Genomic DNA, 21,733 nt, shown 5'->3' on the forward strand with positions numbered 1-21,733 from the left:
ACTGTATGTTTTTCATCTTTTTCTCTCAGGTACATAATACAGTGCTTGACAGGTAGTAGGCACTCAGTTTGTGTGAACTAAAATCATTTTCTGAAACATACTAACTTACATATGGCCTAATACTGTATTTACTCTATCAGATGAGTTTAGGTTCTAGCTCCTAACCTAAGAACCTTAAAGGGGAGGAGGAAAAGTAAACAAATATGTGTAGATTCTTCAGTGTCCCAGGTTATATGCCAGATTATAGATTTGGAAAAGTAAACAAATACATGTAGATTCTTCACAGTGTCCCAGGTAATATGCCAGATTATACATTTAACACCTATCATGTAACATAATCTTTGAAATTATCAAGGTAGTTGTTCCCATTTTATAGTTGAAGTGAAGTATTACTATCCTGTCATACAGCTAGTGAGAAGCAGAGCTCAACTGCAACCCCAAGTCTTTCCTGTTCTAAAGCCCATATTTTTTTTGGCTACATCTTACTTAAAAGAAGTCCACTATGTTTAATCTCTTTAAGTTTGCATATCCAGTTGCAGAAACTTAAGCAAACTTAACTTTGAATTCAGACTTAACTTTGAATCACCATTCTTTTGAGTATGTTTAATTTTTTGGCTTTTGATAACAAAGTAATGAAATAGATTTATTCCCTTACTTTGCATTGTGGGCAAGAAAATAGGTATTATTGTAACTTTTTTTTTTTTTTTTTTTTTTTTTCTTTTTTTTCTTTTTGCGATATGCGGGCCTCTCACTGTTGTGGCCTCTCCCGTTGCGGAGCACAGGCTCCGGACGCGCAGGCCCAGCGGCCATGGCTCACGGGCCCAGCCGCTCCGCGGCATATGGGATCCTCCCAGACCGGGGCACGAACCCGTATCCCCTGCATCGGCAGGCGGACTCTCAACCACTGCGCCACCAGGGAGGCCCTATTGTAACTTTTTATATCAGGAATTACTGTTGTGGGAATAATGGGGAAACTTAATGCTTAATATTTTCGTAAATTCAATAGAGATGATAATTGTTAAAGCAGTATGAATTTTATGAAAATAAGTTGCTTAAAATGAAAAGGTATATACATTCATGTAATTAGGTTTATTGAGAAATACTGTACTCAGTAAATTTGTCATCTTTTGGAACTAGATTTTTAGGTTATTATACATGAAGATCTTTGAGACGAACTTCTCCATAACTTTATACTAATATACCTAGATGCTCTGTACAAAATATTCTTTTATCCAGATAGGAATTTTTTATTATGTAGACTGTCCTTAACCTTCATGATCTAATTCTGACTTAACGTGTTTCATATAACATTCAACCTGTAGGCTGTTTTTTGCTATATGCTTTACTGGTTGTGAGTAGATTTTTGTATGTGTATATACCTGAATATACACTGTTTCTTTCATTTAAACAATAAAACTAGGCAAATTCAGGGCGTATCTTATCTTTCTGTTTGTGTTTTAAAGTTTTGTAAATCTAAGACATTTAGATTTTCAAATAGTATACTTTTGGAGACCCCCTTCCCCATATCCTTTGTATAAGACAAGAGAAATGATCTAAATAAATTCATTCTGACTTATCTCATTTATTCTATTAGAAAAGTACTGTGTTTACATTCAAAACTGCTGTTGAGACTGATTCCCTTTGTTATAAAGCAGAAACTAATAAAAAAAAAACTGCTGTTGATTAGATCTGCAGCTGCTGATTTATAGCACTGTCAAATGCCACTTTGATGTGCCCGTTTTGAGTTTTTGTTTTGTATCTTGGTCTGATAAAGTTTAAAAGTGCTTAAATTTGTTTTCACTGAGTGGAAGTTTCTTGAAGGCACTTTTTCAGAATCTTTCCACTGAACACTAACTCTGCCAAAAAGAATTCTGGCAAACTCTGCCTAGTGTATCTGCGTTTTGGGAGATACGTCTGCATATAATCATATTAAAAATTCTGTATAAGGCAAATTGTTTCACTTATTTTTATCCCATGTTTTTCAATCTCATTTTATCAGAGATTTCCCCCTGTGTATCAACTGTCAACATTGCATTTGAACTAGTGGTTCTAGTGACTTATTTTGGGGCTGCTGCTACTGGATGAACTACCTGTGACCAAAAAGATTTCTAGTTTGACTTTTTACTCTTTTATATTAAGGCAAGAAAGGAGGGACAAAAATGTGTACCCACATTTTTAACTTTTAAAAAATGCTTTCAGGGAATTCCCTGGCAGTCCAATGGTTAGGATTCGGTGCTTTCACTGCCGAGGCCTGGGTTCAATCTCTGGTCAGGAAACTAAGATCCCGCAAGCCAGGTGGCTTAGCCAAAAAAAAAAATGCTTTTAGTTTTAAAGGAGTTTATTCAAAGTTGTTGAAACTAAATTTTAAAACATTTTCATGGGATATAGCTTACATGATATTTGAGAATATGAATGTGTAACCCTTTCATTCCATTTTTATAAATGAATCATGAAAAGCCTATTCTATCTCTGGATCATCGAGTTTCAGACTACAGGCATAACCAGTAGTGAGTTGAGAAATCATTTTAATGGGAAGGGATCAGCTTTTTTTTTTTTTAATAAAATACAGTAAAACAGAATTTTAAAATCCAAATACCTTGCACATAAGATGAACAATATGTGTGTAGGTATACTGAGTCACATAAACTTTGCTGTTAGTCTTTACCTACTGAAGATGAATTGTTTGTGGCCTAGATATTCAGCAGTTATTCCTTATAATAGCAACAATATTATTTTAGGGAAAGAAGCACTCATAAGTATATTTATAGAGAATTTTAAGGAAGGACACCAATAAATCAGTGCAAGTCATCTGGATACCTTTTATTAGGTAGAGAATTATGAAGTGAAAACCCAGATTTTAATTGCACTAGGGTTTTTCCCCTGCCTTTCAGTAGAGGTAGAGAAATCACTTAACTTAAAAATTAGAAAAACTACCCTTTTAGTTGGGAATAAATAAGAGCAAAAAATAAATATGGTGCTAAGCCAGTTCTGCTTATATTTTTAATAAATCCATGTTTTTATGTAAAATAATTAAAATTTCAGCTTCCACAGTCTCATTTTGTGGAAAAATTATATGCTTATTATTAAAGGGAAGAATATCTATAATTATTATATTCCATTTGTAATAATTTAAATTATAATAGTTATCTAAATCGTGTCAAAATTATTTCTTGAGTTGCATAATTCATCTAATAATTTAGAGATGGTATATTTCTCATTAATTGTTTTCAGATAATTTAATATAGGAACAATCCATTCAGTTTTCTATTAAAGCTTTTGTTAAAACTGAAAATATTACTTTTAGTATGTTTCTCACAAATGAAAAATAGTATGAGCTATGAAAAGGAAATTATTAAATACTAGAACATACTTTTAACTAAAGTTTTAAATGTATGTGATCTAAGTAGAATCTGTCCTAAAGCAGAGGAAGATAACATTTACCACTTTAAAAATCATTAAGCTGTATCGTTATAGCATATTTATAAAATAAAATTACCAGCTTTACTTATTGCTGTTTTAAACTTGAATTTTAAAATGGTAAAAATTTTATCAACTTCTTAAAATTTTTAAATCCTTTATGTTTTTCCATATTTCTTATTATTCTTATATGTATTTTTACACTTCAGAATGGCTATGTTCTGTGTATAAACAGCAGTGGTTTGCTATGCTCCGGGCAGAACAAGACAGTGAGGTGGGGTAAGTATGGTACATCATAGCATTGTTCATTAAAAAAAAAAAAAATTTTTTTTTTTTACTGAAATATAGTTAATTTACAATATTGTATTAGTTTCAGGTGTACAGCTAAGAGATTCAGTTGTATATATATATATATTTTTCAGATTATTTTCAATTATAGGTTACTATAAGATACTGAATATAGTTCCCTTTGCTATACAGTAAATCCTTGTTGCTTATCTGTTTTGTGTATAGTAGTTTGTATCTGTTAATCTCATACTCCTAATTTATCCCGCCACCCCTCCCTTTCCCCTTTGGTAACCGTAAGTTTGTTTGTCTGTGAGTTCTTCTGTTTTATATATAGATTCATTTGTATTCTTTTTTTTAGATTCCACATATAAGTGATATCTTATAATTGTCTTTCTCTGTTTGACTTACTTCACTTAGTATGATATTCTCTAGGTCCATCCATGTTGCTGCAAATGGTAATATTTCATTCTTTTTTATAACTGAGTAATACATATTCCACTGTATATAAATATACCACATCTTCCTAAGCCAATCATCCGTTGATGGGCCCTTGGGCTGCTTTGATGTCTTGGCTCTTGTAAATAGTGCTGCTGTGAACATTGGGGTGCATGTATCTTTTTGAATTAGAGTTTTCATCTTTTTGGGATATATGCCAAGGAGTGGAATTGCGGGGTATAGTAGCTCTAATTTTAGTTTTCTAAGGAATCTCCACACTGTTTTCCATAGGAGCCGCACCAATTTACATTCCCACCAACAGTGTAGGAGGGTTCCCTTTTCCCCACACCCTCTCCAGATTTATTATTTGTAGACTTTTTGATGATACCCATTTTGACTGGTGTGAGGTGTTATCTCATTGTAGTTTTGATTTGCATTTCTCTAATAATACTGATGTTGAGCATCTTTCCATGTGCCTGTTGGCCATCTGTATGTCATCTTTGGAGAAATGTTTATTTAGGTCTTCTGCCCATTTTTTGATTGGATGGTTTGTTTTTTTTTTGAGTTGTATGAGCTGTTTGTATATTTTGGATATTAACCCCTTGTAGGTCACATCATTTACAAATATTTTCTCCCATTCCCTAGGTTGTCTTTTCATTTTGTTTATGGTTTCCTTTGCTGTGCAAAAGCTTTTAAGTTTGATTAGGTCAGGTCCCATTTGTTCATTTTTGCTTATATTTCTTTTGCCTTGGGAGACTAATCTAAGAAAATATTGCTACAGCTTATATCTGAGAATGTTTTGCCGATGTTCTTTTCTAGGAGTTTTATGGTGTCATGTCTCATACTTAGGTATTTAAAGTATTTTGAAGTTTTTTTGTATATAGTGTGAGGGAGTGTTCATATTGATTTACATGTAGCTGTCCAGCTTTCCCACCACCACTTGTTGGAGAGACTGTCTTTTCTCCATTGTATTAATATATTATTGCCTCTGTTGTTGTCGATTAATTGACCACAGGTGTATGGATTTTGCTATGAATTTTTAAATGTATTCATTATGTTGAAAAACCAGTAACAGTATTAAAATCAAGAGCTGTTAGAGAAAAGATCATGTAATCAGCTTTTATTCTTATATTTCTATAACTATCAATATTATAAATATTTATCTTTTTGGTCAATTAGTATAACAGAATGTTTGTATTGTCACTTGCTATATTAGTAAAATTGAATAATTCATATACTTTGTTTTACTTAGTGTTATGATATTCTTTTAAGCTATTGAAATATTACCTGGAATAATGCTTTCATAAAGCATGATCTTCATATATATGTATAGGTAGAGCCAATTTTCTTATTTGTGGCAGTATTGTCAAATTCTCACTAATGTAATAGGGTTTTTTTTGTTTTGTCTTTTTAAGTTCTTTTTTTAAAAAAAATATTTATTTATTTATTTATTTGACCGCACCGGATCTTAGTTGCGGCACGTGGGATCTTTAGGTGCAGCACACGGGATCTTTTAGTTGCAGCACGTGGGGTCTTTTAGTTGCGGCATGCGGGCTCTAGTTCCCTGACCAGGGATGAACCCAGTCCCCCTGCAGTGGGAGCGTGGAGTCTTAGACACTGGGCCACCAGGGAAGTCCCCTGTAATAGGTTTTTTGAAGACTTGAGTGTAAGGTGAATTAACCCATCTGGTTACACAGGTGCCTTCATCAAAAGCATATGACCCGGGCTTCCCTGGTGGCGCAGTGGTTGGGAGTCTGCCGATGCAGGGGACACGGGTTCGTGCCCGGGTCCGGGAAGATCCCACATGCCACGGAGCGGCTGGGCCTGTGAGCCATGGCCGCTGAGCCTGCACATCTGGAGCCTGTGCTCCGCAATGGGAGAGGCCACGGCAGTGAGAGGCCCGCGTACCGCTAAAAAAAAAAAAAAGCATATGACCCTTCTAGAAAATATTTATGTACTGTCTTCATTTTAAGAGAAAGCATATTATCTGTTCTTTCAATGTGTAGTGCTTTGCAGTTCAGAGAAGTACTTCCACATTTATTGTTTGATCTTTATACTAGCTCCTTGGTATAGGCAGTGTGAAGAGACAGTCCACCTGTGAGTATATAAAAAGGTTTTACATTTAAATTTTTTTCTGCCCTGATCTCTTTTAAATTATTTTTATACACTAAAGAACTTACTAAAATAATAGCCTAGTTGTGTTTATAGCTAAACAGTGAGTGTGTGAAAGGGTTCTATAAACTTAAGATAATGATTGCAAGATTATTATCCAGGGTTCTTAGTTTCTACTTTACTTGTAACTTATATCCCATCTTTTCCCAAATATATTCATAGCATACTTATCTTGCACAAATACAGTAAGATTGTTGAAATAGAAATGAGACCCCTCCAAAAAATGAGAGTTAATTATTTACTGGAATTCAGATTTGAAGCATTTTGTAATGTATGAAATGTTTTATAAACCATCCTACCTACTTCTTTTGTATATTCAGTTTTTACATGTTGGATGTTCTCTATTTTTCAAGATTTTTCTCATCTGTATCCTTCTTGAGTTTAATATAGAGCCTCACCTAAGAGACTGAGTTAGAATAAGTGGCTTTCTTGCCTTCTTATTATGTATATGACTGTATTGCCCCTAATGAAGCACTCTCTTCCACACATACTGAGCATCTGCTCGCTACCGTAGGGCTGCTAAAGTGAGAAAGACAGTGTACTCCCTTGACTCTAGGTTATAATCTAGTAAAGTCTCCCTCCAGTGTTCTCTTCCAAATGCTTTTCCACATTGCCAACGGGATTAGCCTCCTAAGTAGAAATATAATTTCACTTCCCTGCTTAAATAAGACCAGGGACATTTGATGATAGTTAGGGATTATTGCTTTATGTGTGATATATATTTACAGATTAAAGGATATGATGTCTGGAGGGTCAGCCTCAATAATAATCAGTTGGGAGGGATGTGGGGAGAAGTGGGTTGGGAGTAAAACTAAAGCAGGATTATTGAACCTAGATGGTGAGAAAATTTGGCTCATTGTACTATTTACTTTTTTTATGCAAAGCTTTTATTTATTTATTATATTTTAAATTTATTTATTTTTGGCTGCGTTGGGTCTTCATTGCCGTGCATGGGCTTTCTCTAGTTGCGGCGAGCGGGGGCTGCTCTTCCTTGTGGTGCACAGGCTTCTCACTGCGGTAGCTTCTCTTGTTGTGGAGCACAGGCTTTAGGTGCGTGGGCTTCAGTAGTTGTGGGGCGTAGGCTCAGTGGTTGTGGCTCACGGGCTCTAGAGTGCAGGCTCAGTAGTTATGGCGTACAGGATTAGTTGCTCCACAGCATGTGGGATCTTCCCGGACCAGGGTTCGAACCCGTGTCCCCTGCATTGGCAGGTGGATTCTTAAACACTGTGCCACCAGGGAAGTCCCTATTTACTTTTATATGTTTGAAAGTTTTTGTAAGAAAAAATTTTAAAGTAACAGAACAAATACATGGGAACTCTCTCTTATCTATAGGAAAATTTGAAACTCCTGTGAACATAGCCTGTGGGGCCCTTCAACAGTCTGTCCCAAATGCTTTTTGCTTTATCTCCTCTCATGCTCATTGTAGGCTCCAGGTGCACTAAGTTCTTCATACATTTAGTATCCTTTCATGCTCCGGTCCTTTTTTGCTAGTCCTTCTACCTGGAATGCCCTTCCTCTGCATAGAGTTCACCCCTGATGTCTACCCCAACAAACTCCCTCTCAGACACAAATAATACTTCCTCTGTGATGATCCCCACTTTTAATCCCAGGCAATAAATCTGTGCCTTCTTCATGCTCTTATCATCAGTTCTCTCCACGTTATTACATTTTTACTTATGTCTAGTTCCCTGCTAGACTGAGCTCGTGGATGTCAAGGATATGTTTTATTAGTTTTATTTACATTTCATTATTTTTTATGTATTTGTTTCAATATATTTATTAGAGAATGATGATGATAATGGCCCCAGTATCTAGGTACTTAATAAATGCTGTATATGAATGAATGTATTTTATCATTTGGAATTCTAAGCTAATAATAATGTCATTTTATTATTACATCTTGAAATAACAGTGTTTCTCTTAGTTGATTAAGGTTTTTAAAGTAAGAGGGCCAAGTAAAGATTAATTGATAAAATTCTACAACTGTTTTCTATGAAATACTGAATTTGTATAGTTGTACTACTTTAAAAAATGGCTTGTGTGCCAAACAATAATATCAAATGGTAGGTGATACCAAGTCACGTCTTAAATAATAGATTTTAATTTAATTTTACTTAGTAGTTAGACTTTTAAGTGTTTTATTTTCTCGGTAAGCAGAATTTCTCATAGATCTTTTTCCCCTCTTCTCTGGTTTCACTGTGCCCTAGTAAAAGTATTCTAGACGTCAAGGCAATAAATGAAACACTAAAGATTAAAAAATTTTTTTATTTAGCAGAGGTAATGGGCTAGATTTAATCATTGCATTTTGATTTTTATCTGTACTACAAAATTTTATTTTTAAATCTAGTGGAAAGTTTTTCTCTTGTTTTAACTCACAGTTATTTTTCAAATATTAGTTGCTTATCTCCCATGAGATTTCATGTTTTATATGTATCTCTAGGCCTCAAGAAATCAATAAAGAAGAGCTAGAGGGAAGTAGCATGAGGTGTGGTAGAAAGCTTGCCAAAGATGGTGAAGTAAGTACGGGTTGTGGCTCTTAATAGTCTTATACAAATTGTTGTACTATTAGTGCGAAATGTACTTTCAATAACAATCATGATGCATATTATACATCAGAAGAGCTTTTTTGTGGATTAGTTTCTGTAGCATGATCTCCTGGGCAAGGAGTTACATACTCAGTGGTGATTCATTATTCAGCCTTCCCTGAGACGGTTGAACTTTCTGGGTCTGGATACGAGATATGAGAAGATCCCTCAGCAAACCAGAAATAAAGATAAATAAGATGTTAAATGGGAGCTGTTACATAGTCTTAAAAGTAATTCTTTCTATTTTACAGTTACCCAAGATCAAAGACATTCAAAGGCTTTGATTGCTACCCACATTAAAAATTATGTATTTCATTAACACCCAATACAAATACATATAAGTGAAACAAAAGTATTACAAAACAATGCATACAGCTGCTGTGTCCTATAGATGTATTTCTACTTAATTTTTTTTAAAAAGCTGATTGTGACTCATTAAATTGATTTTACATCCACTAAAGAGACATGAACTACATTTTTTAAAAAACTCTACCCTAATTGTAATTTTCATCTTTGAAAACAATTCAGCCTAATTTAGATAACCATTTGGTTATTTTTCTCCCAGATTTTCCCTCATTTTAACTTTAATTTTGAAAGTTTCATTATTTTACGTTTGCCTTAATAATTGCAGAGTATGAAAGAGGAACAGCATCTTATTTATTCCTTAGTCCTCCTTATTGTCGCTTCCAGACCTTGTTCCACCCTCATCGTCATTGAATCACAGCTCCTTTGAAGTGCATACTTCTACACCACTCACTACTCTGACTGTGGCCATCACTCGCTCGGCTTGCTGGCTTTCTTTCTCCCTACTCTTCTTATCAGTCTTGGTGATTTTGGCATCTGTTCCCTGACCTTCCTTCCCTCCGTGATCTTGTGCTCTACCCTACCTTAGGAACCAGTTTCCTATAAGCATATCCTCAATTTTTGTATCACTAATTCATGTACCCTCTTCATAATCTCCATTTTAAGCATACCACTTGCAGACTCCACCTCGTGTTATCTTTCTAGCACTCTCCCTCTAGTATCTGGACTCCCAACAACTTTTTAACCCCACTAGAATGTACAATACATTGTTCTTACTGTCTTTTCCCCATTACCCTTTCACCATATCCCTACTTCTTTCTTTACTTGAGTTATATTTTATGTTCCATCTTAAAATTGGTCCCTGGCTGGGGTGGGATGAATTGGGAGATCGGGATTGACATATATACACTATTGATACTATGTATAAAATAGATAACTAATAAGAACCTACTGTATAGCTCAGGGAACTCTACTGAATGCTCTGTGCTAAACTAAATGGGAGGGAAATCCAAAAAAGAGGGGATATATGTATATGTACAGTTGACTCACTTTGCTGTGCAGTAGAAACCAGCACAACACTGTAAAGCAACTATACTCCAATAAAAATTAACTTTAAAAAGTTATTGACCAGGGCTTCCCTGATGGCACAGTGGTTAAGAATCCGCCTACCGATGCAGGGGGCGTGGGTTCGAGCCCTGGTCCGGGAAGATCCCACATGCCGCAGTGCAACTAAGCCCATACGCCACAACTACTGAGCCTGTGCTCTAGAGTCTGCGAACCACAACTGCTGAGCCCACACACGCCACAACTACTGAAGCCCGTGCACCTAGAGCCCGTGCTCCGCAACAAGAGAAGCCACCGCAGTGAAAAGCCCGCGCACTGCAGCGAAGAGTAGTCCCTGCTCGCCACAACTAGAGAGCTGGTGCACAGCAACGAAGACCCAATGCAGCCATAAATAAATACATAAATACATAAATACATAAACAAATAAATACATAAATAAATTTATTTTTAAAAAGTTATTGAGCAAAATTAAGGCTGGGAACTTTTGTAGGTAACAATTAATTAAAAACAATATACAAGGTAAAAAAAAATTGGTCCCTGGCTTATACTCTTAACTTCCTTTTTCCCTTTTTCACTCAGTCAGATTCACCAGGCTAAACCCCAGTTCTTGTTAAATCCCACCTTTCCATGCATTCCATTCCTGCTTCCATACAAATGAATGTGTCTAAAGAAAAACACCATACAAACCCCAGCAGGTTTCACTTGAATGTTGTAACTGTACACTTCAAGCAGGTTTTTAGTGCGAAATGGTGGTCCTCCTACACTTCCCTAGTGAATTTATCCTCCTGCTCCTGGAGTAACTCTCATACCTTCTCAAAAGGGCAGTGCTACCACCCTTATTCTTTCCATTGGCCTTGCTGCTTTCTTCATTCAGAAAATAAAAGCAGTAGGAAGAGAATCCGTGCATCCTCCTACCAACAATACTACCAGTCTCCTTGGATCTGCAGCCGTGTGCTGTGCTCTTCCTTTTACTAGAATGGATGAACTGTCTGCTTCTGTCCTAGTCCACCTCCTCGTGTAATGGACCCCACCCCTTCTCACTTGTTCAAACAGTTTGCTCCTACAGTCATCGCCTCACTCTCCTGCATCATCGGTTTTTCTCTCCTGTATCTTTCTCACTTAGCATATTAACATGCTACAGCATCACCCATCTTCAACCATTTCCTGACTCACAGTCCCCTCTAGCTTCCAGTCCATTTCTCTGCACCCTTTTTAAGCAAAACTCATTGAAAAAAGTTGCCTGTATCCACTCCAACTCATTTACTCCAATAAAGTCAAGTGAAACGCTGTGCCATTGTCACCAGTGATTCCTGCATTACCAAGTCGAGTAGTTTTTAGTCTTCCGAAAGTTCTTGGCAACATGACCCATCTGTTCACTCACTACACGGAGATTTTCTCCATTTGACTCCCAGGACAGCATACTGCGCTGGTTTTCTTCCTGCTTCGTTGGCTGCTCCCTCTAAGTCTTTGCTAGATCCTCCTCTTTCTCAACAAATGTTGGTGTGACTGGAGGCTCAGTACTTGGACTTCTTCCATATCTGTGCTCTCTATGCTGACTCCTAAGTGATCTCATATAGTCCCATGACTTTACACCAATTCCTAACTCCTGTATCCAGCTACTCAGTTGACATCTTTCTTAGAATTCTAATAGCCTCTCAAATATAATGGTCCCAGCTGAACTCTTTGAGTTTCATTCCCAAACTCCTCCTTCCCAAGTATTCTCCAACCCATAGATAACCCGTCTGTTCATCCACTGCATAAGCTCCACACTTCAGATTCTTCTTTCTTTTGTTCCATATCTGTTGTCCATAAGAAGTTCCTTTGAATATATACCTTCCAAATATATTCTTTTTTTTTTTTTTATTTTTTGGCTGCGTTGGGTCTTCATTGCTGTGCATGGGCTTTCTCTAGTTGTGGCGAGCGGGGGCTACTCTTCCTTGCGGTGCACGGGCTTCTCATTGCAGTAGCTTCTCTTGTTGCAAGTTAGATCATGTTACATCCTTCCCTAAAGTTTTCCATTAGCCTCTTACCACACTTAGAAGAAATCCAAACTCTTTCCTACTGTGGACTCTAGGCCATATGTTTTCTGGCCCCTGACTGACTCTCTGAACTCATCTCCAGCTTCAGTCCCCCTCAGTTATTGCCCTAGCCACGTAGCCTTTTTGCTGTTCCTCAGATATGCCAAGCATGTTTTTACCTCCAGAACTTTGTATTTGTTGTTCTCTTTGTCTAAGTCACTTTTCCCCAGATAGCTACCCAGTCCACTCCTTAGTTGACTCAGGACTCTAGTCTCGTAGCATCTCCTTAGAGAGACGTTCCCTGACCACCTGCCTGAATCGGCAGGCTCCCCAGCTGCCAGCCCACCTCCCCTACCCTGCCACTCTCTCCTGGCATTCTGTCCTGTCCTCTTCCATCCCATTTCATGTTTGTCGTTCATCTCCTCCTCCACACAAACACACACGTATTAAAATATACATTTACTAGGGCAGAAACTTCTTTACTGCCATTTCTTCAATGCCTAGAGCAGTACCTGGCACAAAATATGTGCTCAATAAATATCAGTGAACTCTTGATTTAATGTTGTAATTCAGAGGGTCAACCAAACACTTGAAGGTCCTAACTTTACTTCATTATACCACGCCACTTTACTTAATAGTCTCTTATTAACTATTAGGTGATAGAATAAACAAATTGTGAACCTCATGATGGTATTTAAAATAACTCACTTGTGTATCTGTTGGTTAGTTACTTAAGGTATTTTAGGGTATTTTTCAAATTTATTTAAACTAAAAAAAACAGTTCACTCATTTCTCCTGCTCCCCACCCCTCGCCTCTGGCACCCACCAAGCTGTTCTCTGTATCTGTAAGCTTAGGGTTGTTTTTTATATATATATACTTTTTTTTTTTAGATTTTACATATAAGAGAGATCACACAAGGTATCACTTAAGGTATTTCAGAGTATTTTTAAAGCAGGAAAAATTTTAGTGGATTCTTATTACCTCTATCTAGACTCCTAGTCCCCTAAACTATACCTACTTAGAGTTGGTATAGCTTATAACTATAAACTAAGCCATATTAGTTATGATAAAATTACAGTGTAGAGAGTTGATGAAACAGATCATGAAGAGATGATATTAGGAAAGTACCTGAAGGAATAATGATCATAAAGGCTGTTTTTGCTGGCTTTGATATATACTATGTCTATGTGGTAAATCTTGTATATATATCACAGATATATTCGGTGTGCTAAGCCTTAAGGCACTGACAAAAAGTAGGGACCCATAAGACAGAAATACTTGAAATGAATTAGAAAAAGACAAGACAGTTTGAACTTTTTATTTTTGACTTGCTAATATGATAAACTGAAGTAAATCTTTCTCCTTTGTATTTTAGTACTGCTGGCGGTGGACAGGTTTTAACTTCGGCTTTGACCTGCTTGTAACTTACACCAATCGATACATCATTTTCAAACGCAATACATTGAATCAGCCATGTAGTGGAACTGTCAGTTTACAACCTCGAAGGAGCATAGCATTTAGGTAGGATGAGATTTTCCCACCCCACTCTTCCTCACTCTAGAAGAACTATAAGAAATGAAATAAAACCATAATTTATACCAACAATAGTAGAACTTTGGTAAGATACAATATATATGAAACTGCAAAGAAATGATAAAGCTCCATTCCTACAAAATGTATTAATAATCACAATTATAAGACCCAGATCTAATATGTCAGGAAGAAAGAATGGGCTGGAATATGAATGGTGTAGGATTGATACTGGGCTTGAAGCTGTTGCCTTGCTGCTATTCCTAGAAAATAAAAGGTCCAAACTGGAAATACAACAAGGTATTCTTACAGGAAAACATGTCTGGTATTTTCCTTAACTTTCTATAGGATTTCAGATGTCCAACTTTGCCTAATAGTTGAGCTGGCAATATTTTTCTGGAGAGGATGCTGACAAAATGGAAAATAGCTTAATGAACGGATTATTTAAAAGTCATGTATTTATATTTACCTTACACCATACACAAAAATTAACTCACAGTGGATCAAAGACCTAAACATAAGAGCTAAAACCATAAGATAAGTCTTGGCAGAAAACAGGGGAAATGTTTTATGACATTGAATTTGACAATGATTTCTTCAGTATGATATCAAAGCACAGGCAGCAACAACCACAAAAAAAGTTGAACTTCATCAAAATTAAATCGTGTGTCAAAGGACACTTAACAAAGTGAACAAACAACCCATGGAATGGGGAAAAAAATTTGCTAACCGTATATCTGATAAGAATATATAGAGAACTCCTAAAATTCCCCAACAAAAAAACAACCTGATTCAAAAATGGGCAAAGGACTTAAATAAACATTTCTCTAAAGAAAATATACAAATGACCAATAAGCACATGAAAAGATGCTCAACATTACTAATCATAAGGGAAATGCAAATCAGAACCACAGTGAGATACCACCTCACACCCGTTAGGATGGCTAATATCAAAAACAAAACAAAAGTGTTGGTGCAGATGAGGAGAAATTAGACCCTTGTACATTGCTAGCAGGAATGTAAAATGGTGCTTAGTTTGTGGAAAATGGTATGGTAGTTCCTCAAAAAATTAAATAGAATTACCATATGATCTAGGAATTCCTCTTCTGGTTATTTACCCAAGAGAATTGAAAGCAAGGATTCAAAACATATTTGTACACATAGCAACATTATTCACAACAGTTAAAAGGTGGAAGCAACCCAGGTATCGACAGATGAACAGAAAAACAAAATGTGATGTATACCTACAATGGAATATTATTCTGCCTTAAAATCGGGGGAATTCTGACATGTGCAAAACATGAGGCTTGAAGACATTACACTAAGTGAAATAAGCCAGTTACAAAACAAGAGTACTGTATGATTCCACTTACATGAGGTACATAGAGTAGCAAGTTTATAGAGACAGAAAGTAGGATGGTGATTGTCAGGGGCTGAGGTAAGGAGAAATGGGGAATTCATGTTTACTGGGTACGGAGTATCAGCTGGGGAAGAAGAAAAGGTTCTAGAGATGGATGGTGGTGATGACTACAGAACAGTGTGAAATGTGTTGAATGCCAAGAACTATACACTTAAAAATGGTTAAAATGGTAAATTTTATGTATATTTTATCACAATAAAAAAGGCATACTTGGGGACTTCCCTGGCAGCGCAGTGGCTAAGACTCCGTGCTCCCAATGCAAGGGGCCCGGGTTCGATCCCTGGTCAGGGAACTAGATCCCACATGCATGCTGCAACTGAGAGTTCTCATGCCACAACTAAGGAGTCCACGTGCTGCAACTAAGACCCGCTGTAACCTAATTAATTAATTAATTTTTAAAGTCATACTTATAAATTATTTTTATATCTCAGATATGTATAATAGCACAAGCTTGTAAATCTAAATAGAACCAGTTTATAGTTTGAAAAGACTTTAAATTCTTAACAAATAAAAGACTTATAGAGAATTAAAAAAATTAAAAGACATAGAATATGGAAGAAAAAAGTAATAAAGTATTTTAAATTGATCTGTGCTTTAAAAAATCATTAGTTTTTGTGTGTGTGTGTTTTTATTCTAGATTACGTTTGGCTTCTTTTGATAGTAGTGGAAAACTAATATGTGGTAGAACAACTGGCTATCAAATACTTACACTTGAAAAGGACCAGGTATGTTTGATTACATTTCTGTTAATTTTCTCATTATAGTATTTGTCTTTTGACAAATTTATTATTTGTCTTTTGAAAATTCTTAAGTAGATTTAATGTTTGATTTAAAGATTGGTTTGAGAATTTTTTGAAGGTAAGTATGGAAGTACCATGTTCACTTTTGCATAATTTACTCCATTCTACCAGAAGTGTAACTAAGACCAAAAACAATAATAATGAAAAGAAAACACAATTTGATTTGAGGGGCAGAGCTGACAATAAGGAAATAATTATTGATCCTGAACATGATCTTCACAAAGTTATGAATCTTAATTGTTTTCTCCATTGTGTTCATTTATTTATACATTAATAACATATCTTAAAAACAATTCAGTATATCTCCATAGCTCCTAGATATTAAGCAAACATTATCCTCTAGCACAGTAGGTTTCTAAAATGATAGACATCTGTAATGTTCCCAAAATTATCTCTAAAGCCATTTGTTTCTTCATAAATCACATGCATGTAGAAGTTTCAAAATGTCATGATGAAAAAGTAAACCAGTTTCAAAAAGTAAAATGAGAGCTGTTAAAAATCAAGGATGTTTATTTCTAGTAAAGCTAACCACCATTCCAAAGGACATACTGTTTTAATAAAGGGTTTGGAGCCTATGGTTCACATAAATTATTAGAAGTTAGCAGTTTTCCTCAGACTGAAGAGACTCATAAAACATCAAAATTTAGCACTGCAAGGAACCTTGAAGTGATAGTTCTGACCTCACCTACCCTGTATGAGAACTCCTTTCACAGCATTCTTACGGAAGCTCCTCAACCATTGTTGGAACTCTTAGTGAGAGGGAGCTGACTCTGTCGTGTGGTAGGTGTAAGTGAGAAGGTAGGTACATAAGAAGATTCAAATCTGCCTCCATTGGAATTCTCTGTTGGTCCCTCTCACACCCTCTGGAGCTGCATGGACAATATCTTTACCTTCAACCTGGAACTTCATTAAAAAACATTGTCATGGGGCTTCCCTGGTGGCGCAGTGGTAGAGAGTCCGCCTGCCGATGTAGGGGACACGGGTTCGTGCCCCGGTCCGGGAGGATCCCACGTGCCGCGGAGCGGCTGGGCCCGTGAGCCATGGCCACTGAGCCTGCGCGTCCAGAGCCTGTGCTCCGCAATGGGAGAGGCCACAACAGTGAGAGGCCCGTGTGCCGCAAAAAAAAATGTCATGGCTCAAAGCAGCCAGAGACTTAATTAAAAAGCACCAGGCCAAGACAGTAGTTGTATTCCTAGTGTTCCTTGATTTGTTCATTCAGCAAACATTTGTGTCCCTACTTCATGCTAGGTTCTATGCTAGGAGTGGAGGAAATAAAGAGCTTATATAGCTAAGTAGGAGGAGAGGGATGGGCTCAAAGAGTGTGTAACGTTGAGGAAGACATCTCTAACCTTTACTGTGGGGTTGGGGACAGCTGTGGTTATTGGGGCAGGGGCAGAGACACAGTTCAGGGAAAACCTCTTCTGGAAAAGTTGACAAGTGAATGGATACCTGAACCAAGCCTCAGATGATGAATAAGATAGAGGCAAGGGGGCTTCCCTAGTGGCGCAGTGGTTAAGAATCCGCCTGCCAATGCAGGGGACACGGGTTCAAGCCCTGGTCCAGGAAGATCCCACATGCCGTGGGGCAACTAAGCCCACGCACCACAACTACTGAGCCCACGTGCCACAACTACTGAAGCCCGTGCGCCTAGAGCCTGTGCTCTGCAACAAGAGAAGCCACCGCAATGAGAAGCCCGTGCACCTCAACGAAAATTAGCTCCCACTCACCGCAACTAGAGAAAGCCCGCGCGCAGCAACAAAGACCCAACGCAGCCAAAAACAAATAAATAAATTTAAAAAGAGGCAAGGCAGCACATGGGTCATTCAAGGAATGGAGAGGTTTGGAAGAGGAAGGGTTCAGTAGGTGTAGAGCCAGGGCGTGATGGGCTATGGATGGAGTTTGGACTTTTTCCTGAGCTCCTTTAGAGAGCTATGGAAGGATTTTAGTTGAGGGGTTGCATATGTGTTTTACGTAGCTTATAGACGTTTGTTATAGAAAAAAAGAAAAATAAGAAAAAAAAATCATACATAGTCCACTGAGAGATGACACCGCTGACATTTTTTCATCACCTATATCTTTTTTCCAAAATTTTATCTTACTGTTAACTATTTTGTAGCCTGCTGTTTTTCCACTTGTTGTATATAGATAGCTTTTCTTGTCAATAAATATATATCCACAACGTCATTTTTATTACTGCATAAGAGTTATTTTAGATATACCATAATTTAAATAATGCTTTTTTGGATAAAGTTGATTTTTTTGTTTGTTTTTTTTGTTTTTTCACTATTATAAAAAATGTACATGTATCTTTATATGTTTTTCTGATTTTTTAAAAGATGAATTCCACAGAGTGGAATTCTTGACAATTAAATGGTAAATATATTTTCTAATGGCCAAATTGCCCTCCAAAAATACCGTCAACTTACACTCCCTCCAGTAGTACAGGAGAGTGTACGCAACAAAGTGTATCATCCTTTCTAGTCCTTCTCCCAATATAATAAGTGGAATCAAATCATTTATTTTAGTTTTCATTTGTTTGGTTTCTGATATAGTTGTTTTTTTATATACTTATTGAACATATTGTGTAAATTGACAGTTTATATTGTTTGTTTTTTTAATTAAGGTGTTTGTTTTCTTGTTGATTTTAACACCTTTTATATATTAAGAATAATAACATTTGTGATATGCTATACTTTTTCCATTTTTGTAATTTATCTTTCAACCTTCATGAAACAATCTATCAATCTCTTCCTTTAATGAGTTCTTCTTTCGATGTGCTATTTAGGCCTTCTAACTGGGATTATATAGTCACCTGGGTTTTTTTTCCTATTCCTTTAATTTTTTTCATTGGAGTAATTTGATACATCTAAAGTGTATCAAATGTGTCAATGTATTTGAAATGCCATTTTTATCATATACTGTAAGTCCTTATATACTTGGTTTCATATCTGAGATTTCTGTTTTACTGATTTTATTGTGGAGACAATAATGTTTTTTTTTAATTAGACTCACTTTAAAAAGAATTTTATTACAAGTAATGCAAATTCACCTTCACCCTTCTCTTTTCAAAAATCCCTGGGTTCTTTGTGCATGATTATTCTTCTCTATGGGATATAGAATCATTTTGTCCAGTTTCCTCTCTCTTTGAGATTTGAGCAGTGACTCTCAGACTCCAGATGCATACTTTTAACCACCATACTAACCTTCAGTTTACTCAATTCAACAGTTTGGTTCTCTGTTTTATTTTTATATATTACTATTATTATTAAAGCAACAAATTTGTTTTATAGGAACAAGTAGTGATGAACTTGGACAGCAGGCTTCTGAGCTTCCCTTTATATATCTGCTGTAACTTCCTGTATATATCGCCAGAAAAAAGAACTGAAAATAATCATCATCCAGAAAATCCAGAAAACTGAGGATCTCATCAGTTGGAAACAGTAGCACTTTGTAAACTTTTTTGGCCAGCTTTAACTTAATGGCCCTGCAGATATTCACATCTAAGGTGACTAACAGTGACAAAGGCCTTATGAACTGTTCAGATAATACAGAAGACTATTCTTATCCTCATTACATTTCTATGCATATATCAAAAAACATTTTAAAGCCAAGAAAATATCCGTCAAACCGTTTGTTATAAAGATGTCGACTCATGCTTTTTAATTTGGCATCAGTAGAAAATTGCCGTAGGTAAATTTCACATTTCTCTGCAACCAAATATAGAGTTAATTTTTAGATTGAACTTTGATCCTACCTAATGTTAGTGAACCTCAATTATCCATCTGTAAGTTTTATTTTTATTTGGCTAAAAGAATGGTAAAGGAATAATTTGGCCAATTATAAATGCTGTTTCAGTTGGTGTGTTTAAAGCTGTCCTTTAATTTTTTCAACTGCTCTTTATGATTCCTCCTCCTAGTCGAATATTCTTCCAATCTATATATGTTTTTAATCATTAAATTTTTTTTCATGGTTTTGAAGACTGGGGAACTTTTTCTTTTTTCTTTTTTTTTTTTTTTTTTTTTCAGTACGCAGGCCTCTCACTGTTGTGGTCTCTCCCGTTGCGGAGCACAGGCTCCAGACACGCAGGCTCAGCGGCCACGGCTCACGGGTCCAGCCGCTCCGCGGCATGTGGGATCTTCCCGGACTGGGGCACGAACCCACGTCCCCTGCATCGGCAGGCGGACTCTCAACCACTGCGCCACCAGGGAAGCCCGGAACTTTTTCTTTAACTTAAGCATTTTCATGCTATTTTATTTTGCTTTTTATTGATATTTAGCTTTACTAGGATTTTAACAACAAAAAAATCAGGTTCAGACTTTCAAATGAACTTGGATGGGGGAGAAAATCAGTTGGATTCTGAGGATACTCCTTTGCCTTACATGGTCTCTTCTTTGACATTCTGTACAACTCTATTATTAGGTACAGATTATTTATGTACCAAATATTACACTTTAAACATTCTCATATTCTGTGATCTTTTTATTTATGTTCAAATTTTAATTGGGAATCCTATTTCCTACTTAAGCTCAGGACTTTATAACCTATGAATTGAGTGCCTTTGAGTTACACATGCTATTAGAAATCTCATAGTAAATGTAAATAAGGTTGGAGGATATCATATAGAAGCTGATAGTAAAACATTAATGTACAAATAGAACTTATTTTTGTCAAAAATGAGATGTACATTTGTCATGATTTATATATGTTGGTTTCTTGTGTTTACTGCTGTTTTGAAAATAGCCATGCTCATCGTCTTTCCAGTCAGAGTGAGTACTTTTTGTGGTTAATGTATATTTTTAGTATGTTTTAAGAAAAATGGGAATTACTTTTGTGTATCTGTACAAATAAATACCCATTTGGAGAAAAGGATCAACTATTATATAAAATGACCAAAAAAAAAAAAAAATTAGTTGAAACAAGAATTTTTTTTCCAAGTTAGATTTTTTCCAATTAGATTTAACTTTTAGAATTTATTGCTAGTTTTTCTTCCCTAGTGATATGTCCATAGATTCATAAATCACTTTTGTCCTTTCAAAATTCATCTTCATGGTAAATTTAAAGGAAGCTTTTAAATGTCTTCCCTATCTCCACCCCTAGAACTGTAGTAAAAAATCCAATAATTTGGCTGTATTGAGGCTTCATTTCTTTTTTTTGTATTTGGCTGTAACTATATCTCTTCCATGAGATGCTTTTGGTTTTTTTCTATCTTATGGTAACATCAGAGGTTCCTCACCCTTACATATTAAAAAATATAAATACCAAACAAATTGAATTCTTTGAATAATTGAATTTTTCCAAATCTTGGGAGTAGAGATACTTAAAATTTGAGTATATTAGTGAGTAAAATTATTTCATTTCACTTATATGAATTAATCAAATTGGAATTACATATGGTTCCTGTCCATTCTTTGTTTCCTGGCCAAATTGCTTATGTCATTCACAGATAAAATAAATATTTGTTCAGTCATAAGTAGGTTGTGTTCTCATTGGAGAAACTGGTAATTGTCAGCTAGTACTTCACATTGATAGTAAAGATCTGCTTTTGTTTTCTTACCAAATACTTTAATGTTTGCATACTTTTCATTCTTTATAATTGGAATATTTCAATAAATATTAAAAGTGTCAGCTGAAGTATCATATAAACTATTATATATGAAGGTGTTTGTCAGCTTTTGCCTTATAACCTTTGCCAAGTCTTT

At 36.0% G+C, this 21,733-nt stretch overlaps 1 protein-coding gene across 2 annotated transcripts in view; it reads left to right on the plus strand.

The window, feature by feature from the left end:
* Window positions 1-20,011, plus strand: part of GMCL1 (germ cell-less 1, spermatogenesis associated) — a 44,040-nt gene extending 24,029 nt beyond the window's left edge. Inside the window, exons 10-14 of one of the 2 annotated variants that reach the window (XM_082641928.1) lie at window positions 3,627-3,696; window positions 8,753-8,828; window positions 13,660-13,805; window positions 15,872-15,959; window positions 19,325-20,011. In XM_082641928.1, the coding sequence (XP_082498054.1) occupies window positions 3,627-3,696; window positions 8,753-8,828; window positions 13,660-13,805; window positions 15,872-15,959; window positions 19,325-19,453 (509 nt within the window). In that variant the 3' untranslated portion in view covers window positions 19,454-20,011. The remainder of the gene's footprint in view (window positions 1-3,626; window positions 3,697-8,752; window positions 8,829-13,659; window positions 13,806-15,871; window positions 15,960-19,324) is intronic. The other variant, XM_082641929.1, reaches the window with a different exon arrangement.
* Window positions 20,012-21,733: the final 1,722 nt, after the last annotated feature.

Source organism: Mesoplodon mirus, assembly GCF_964341445.2.
Source record: "Mesoplodon mirus genome assembly, chromosome: 14".
Taxonomy (NCBI): Eukaryota; Metazoa; Chordata; class Mammalia; order Artiodactyla; family Ziphiidae; genus Mesoplodon; species Mesoplodon mirus.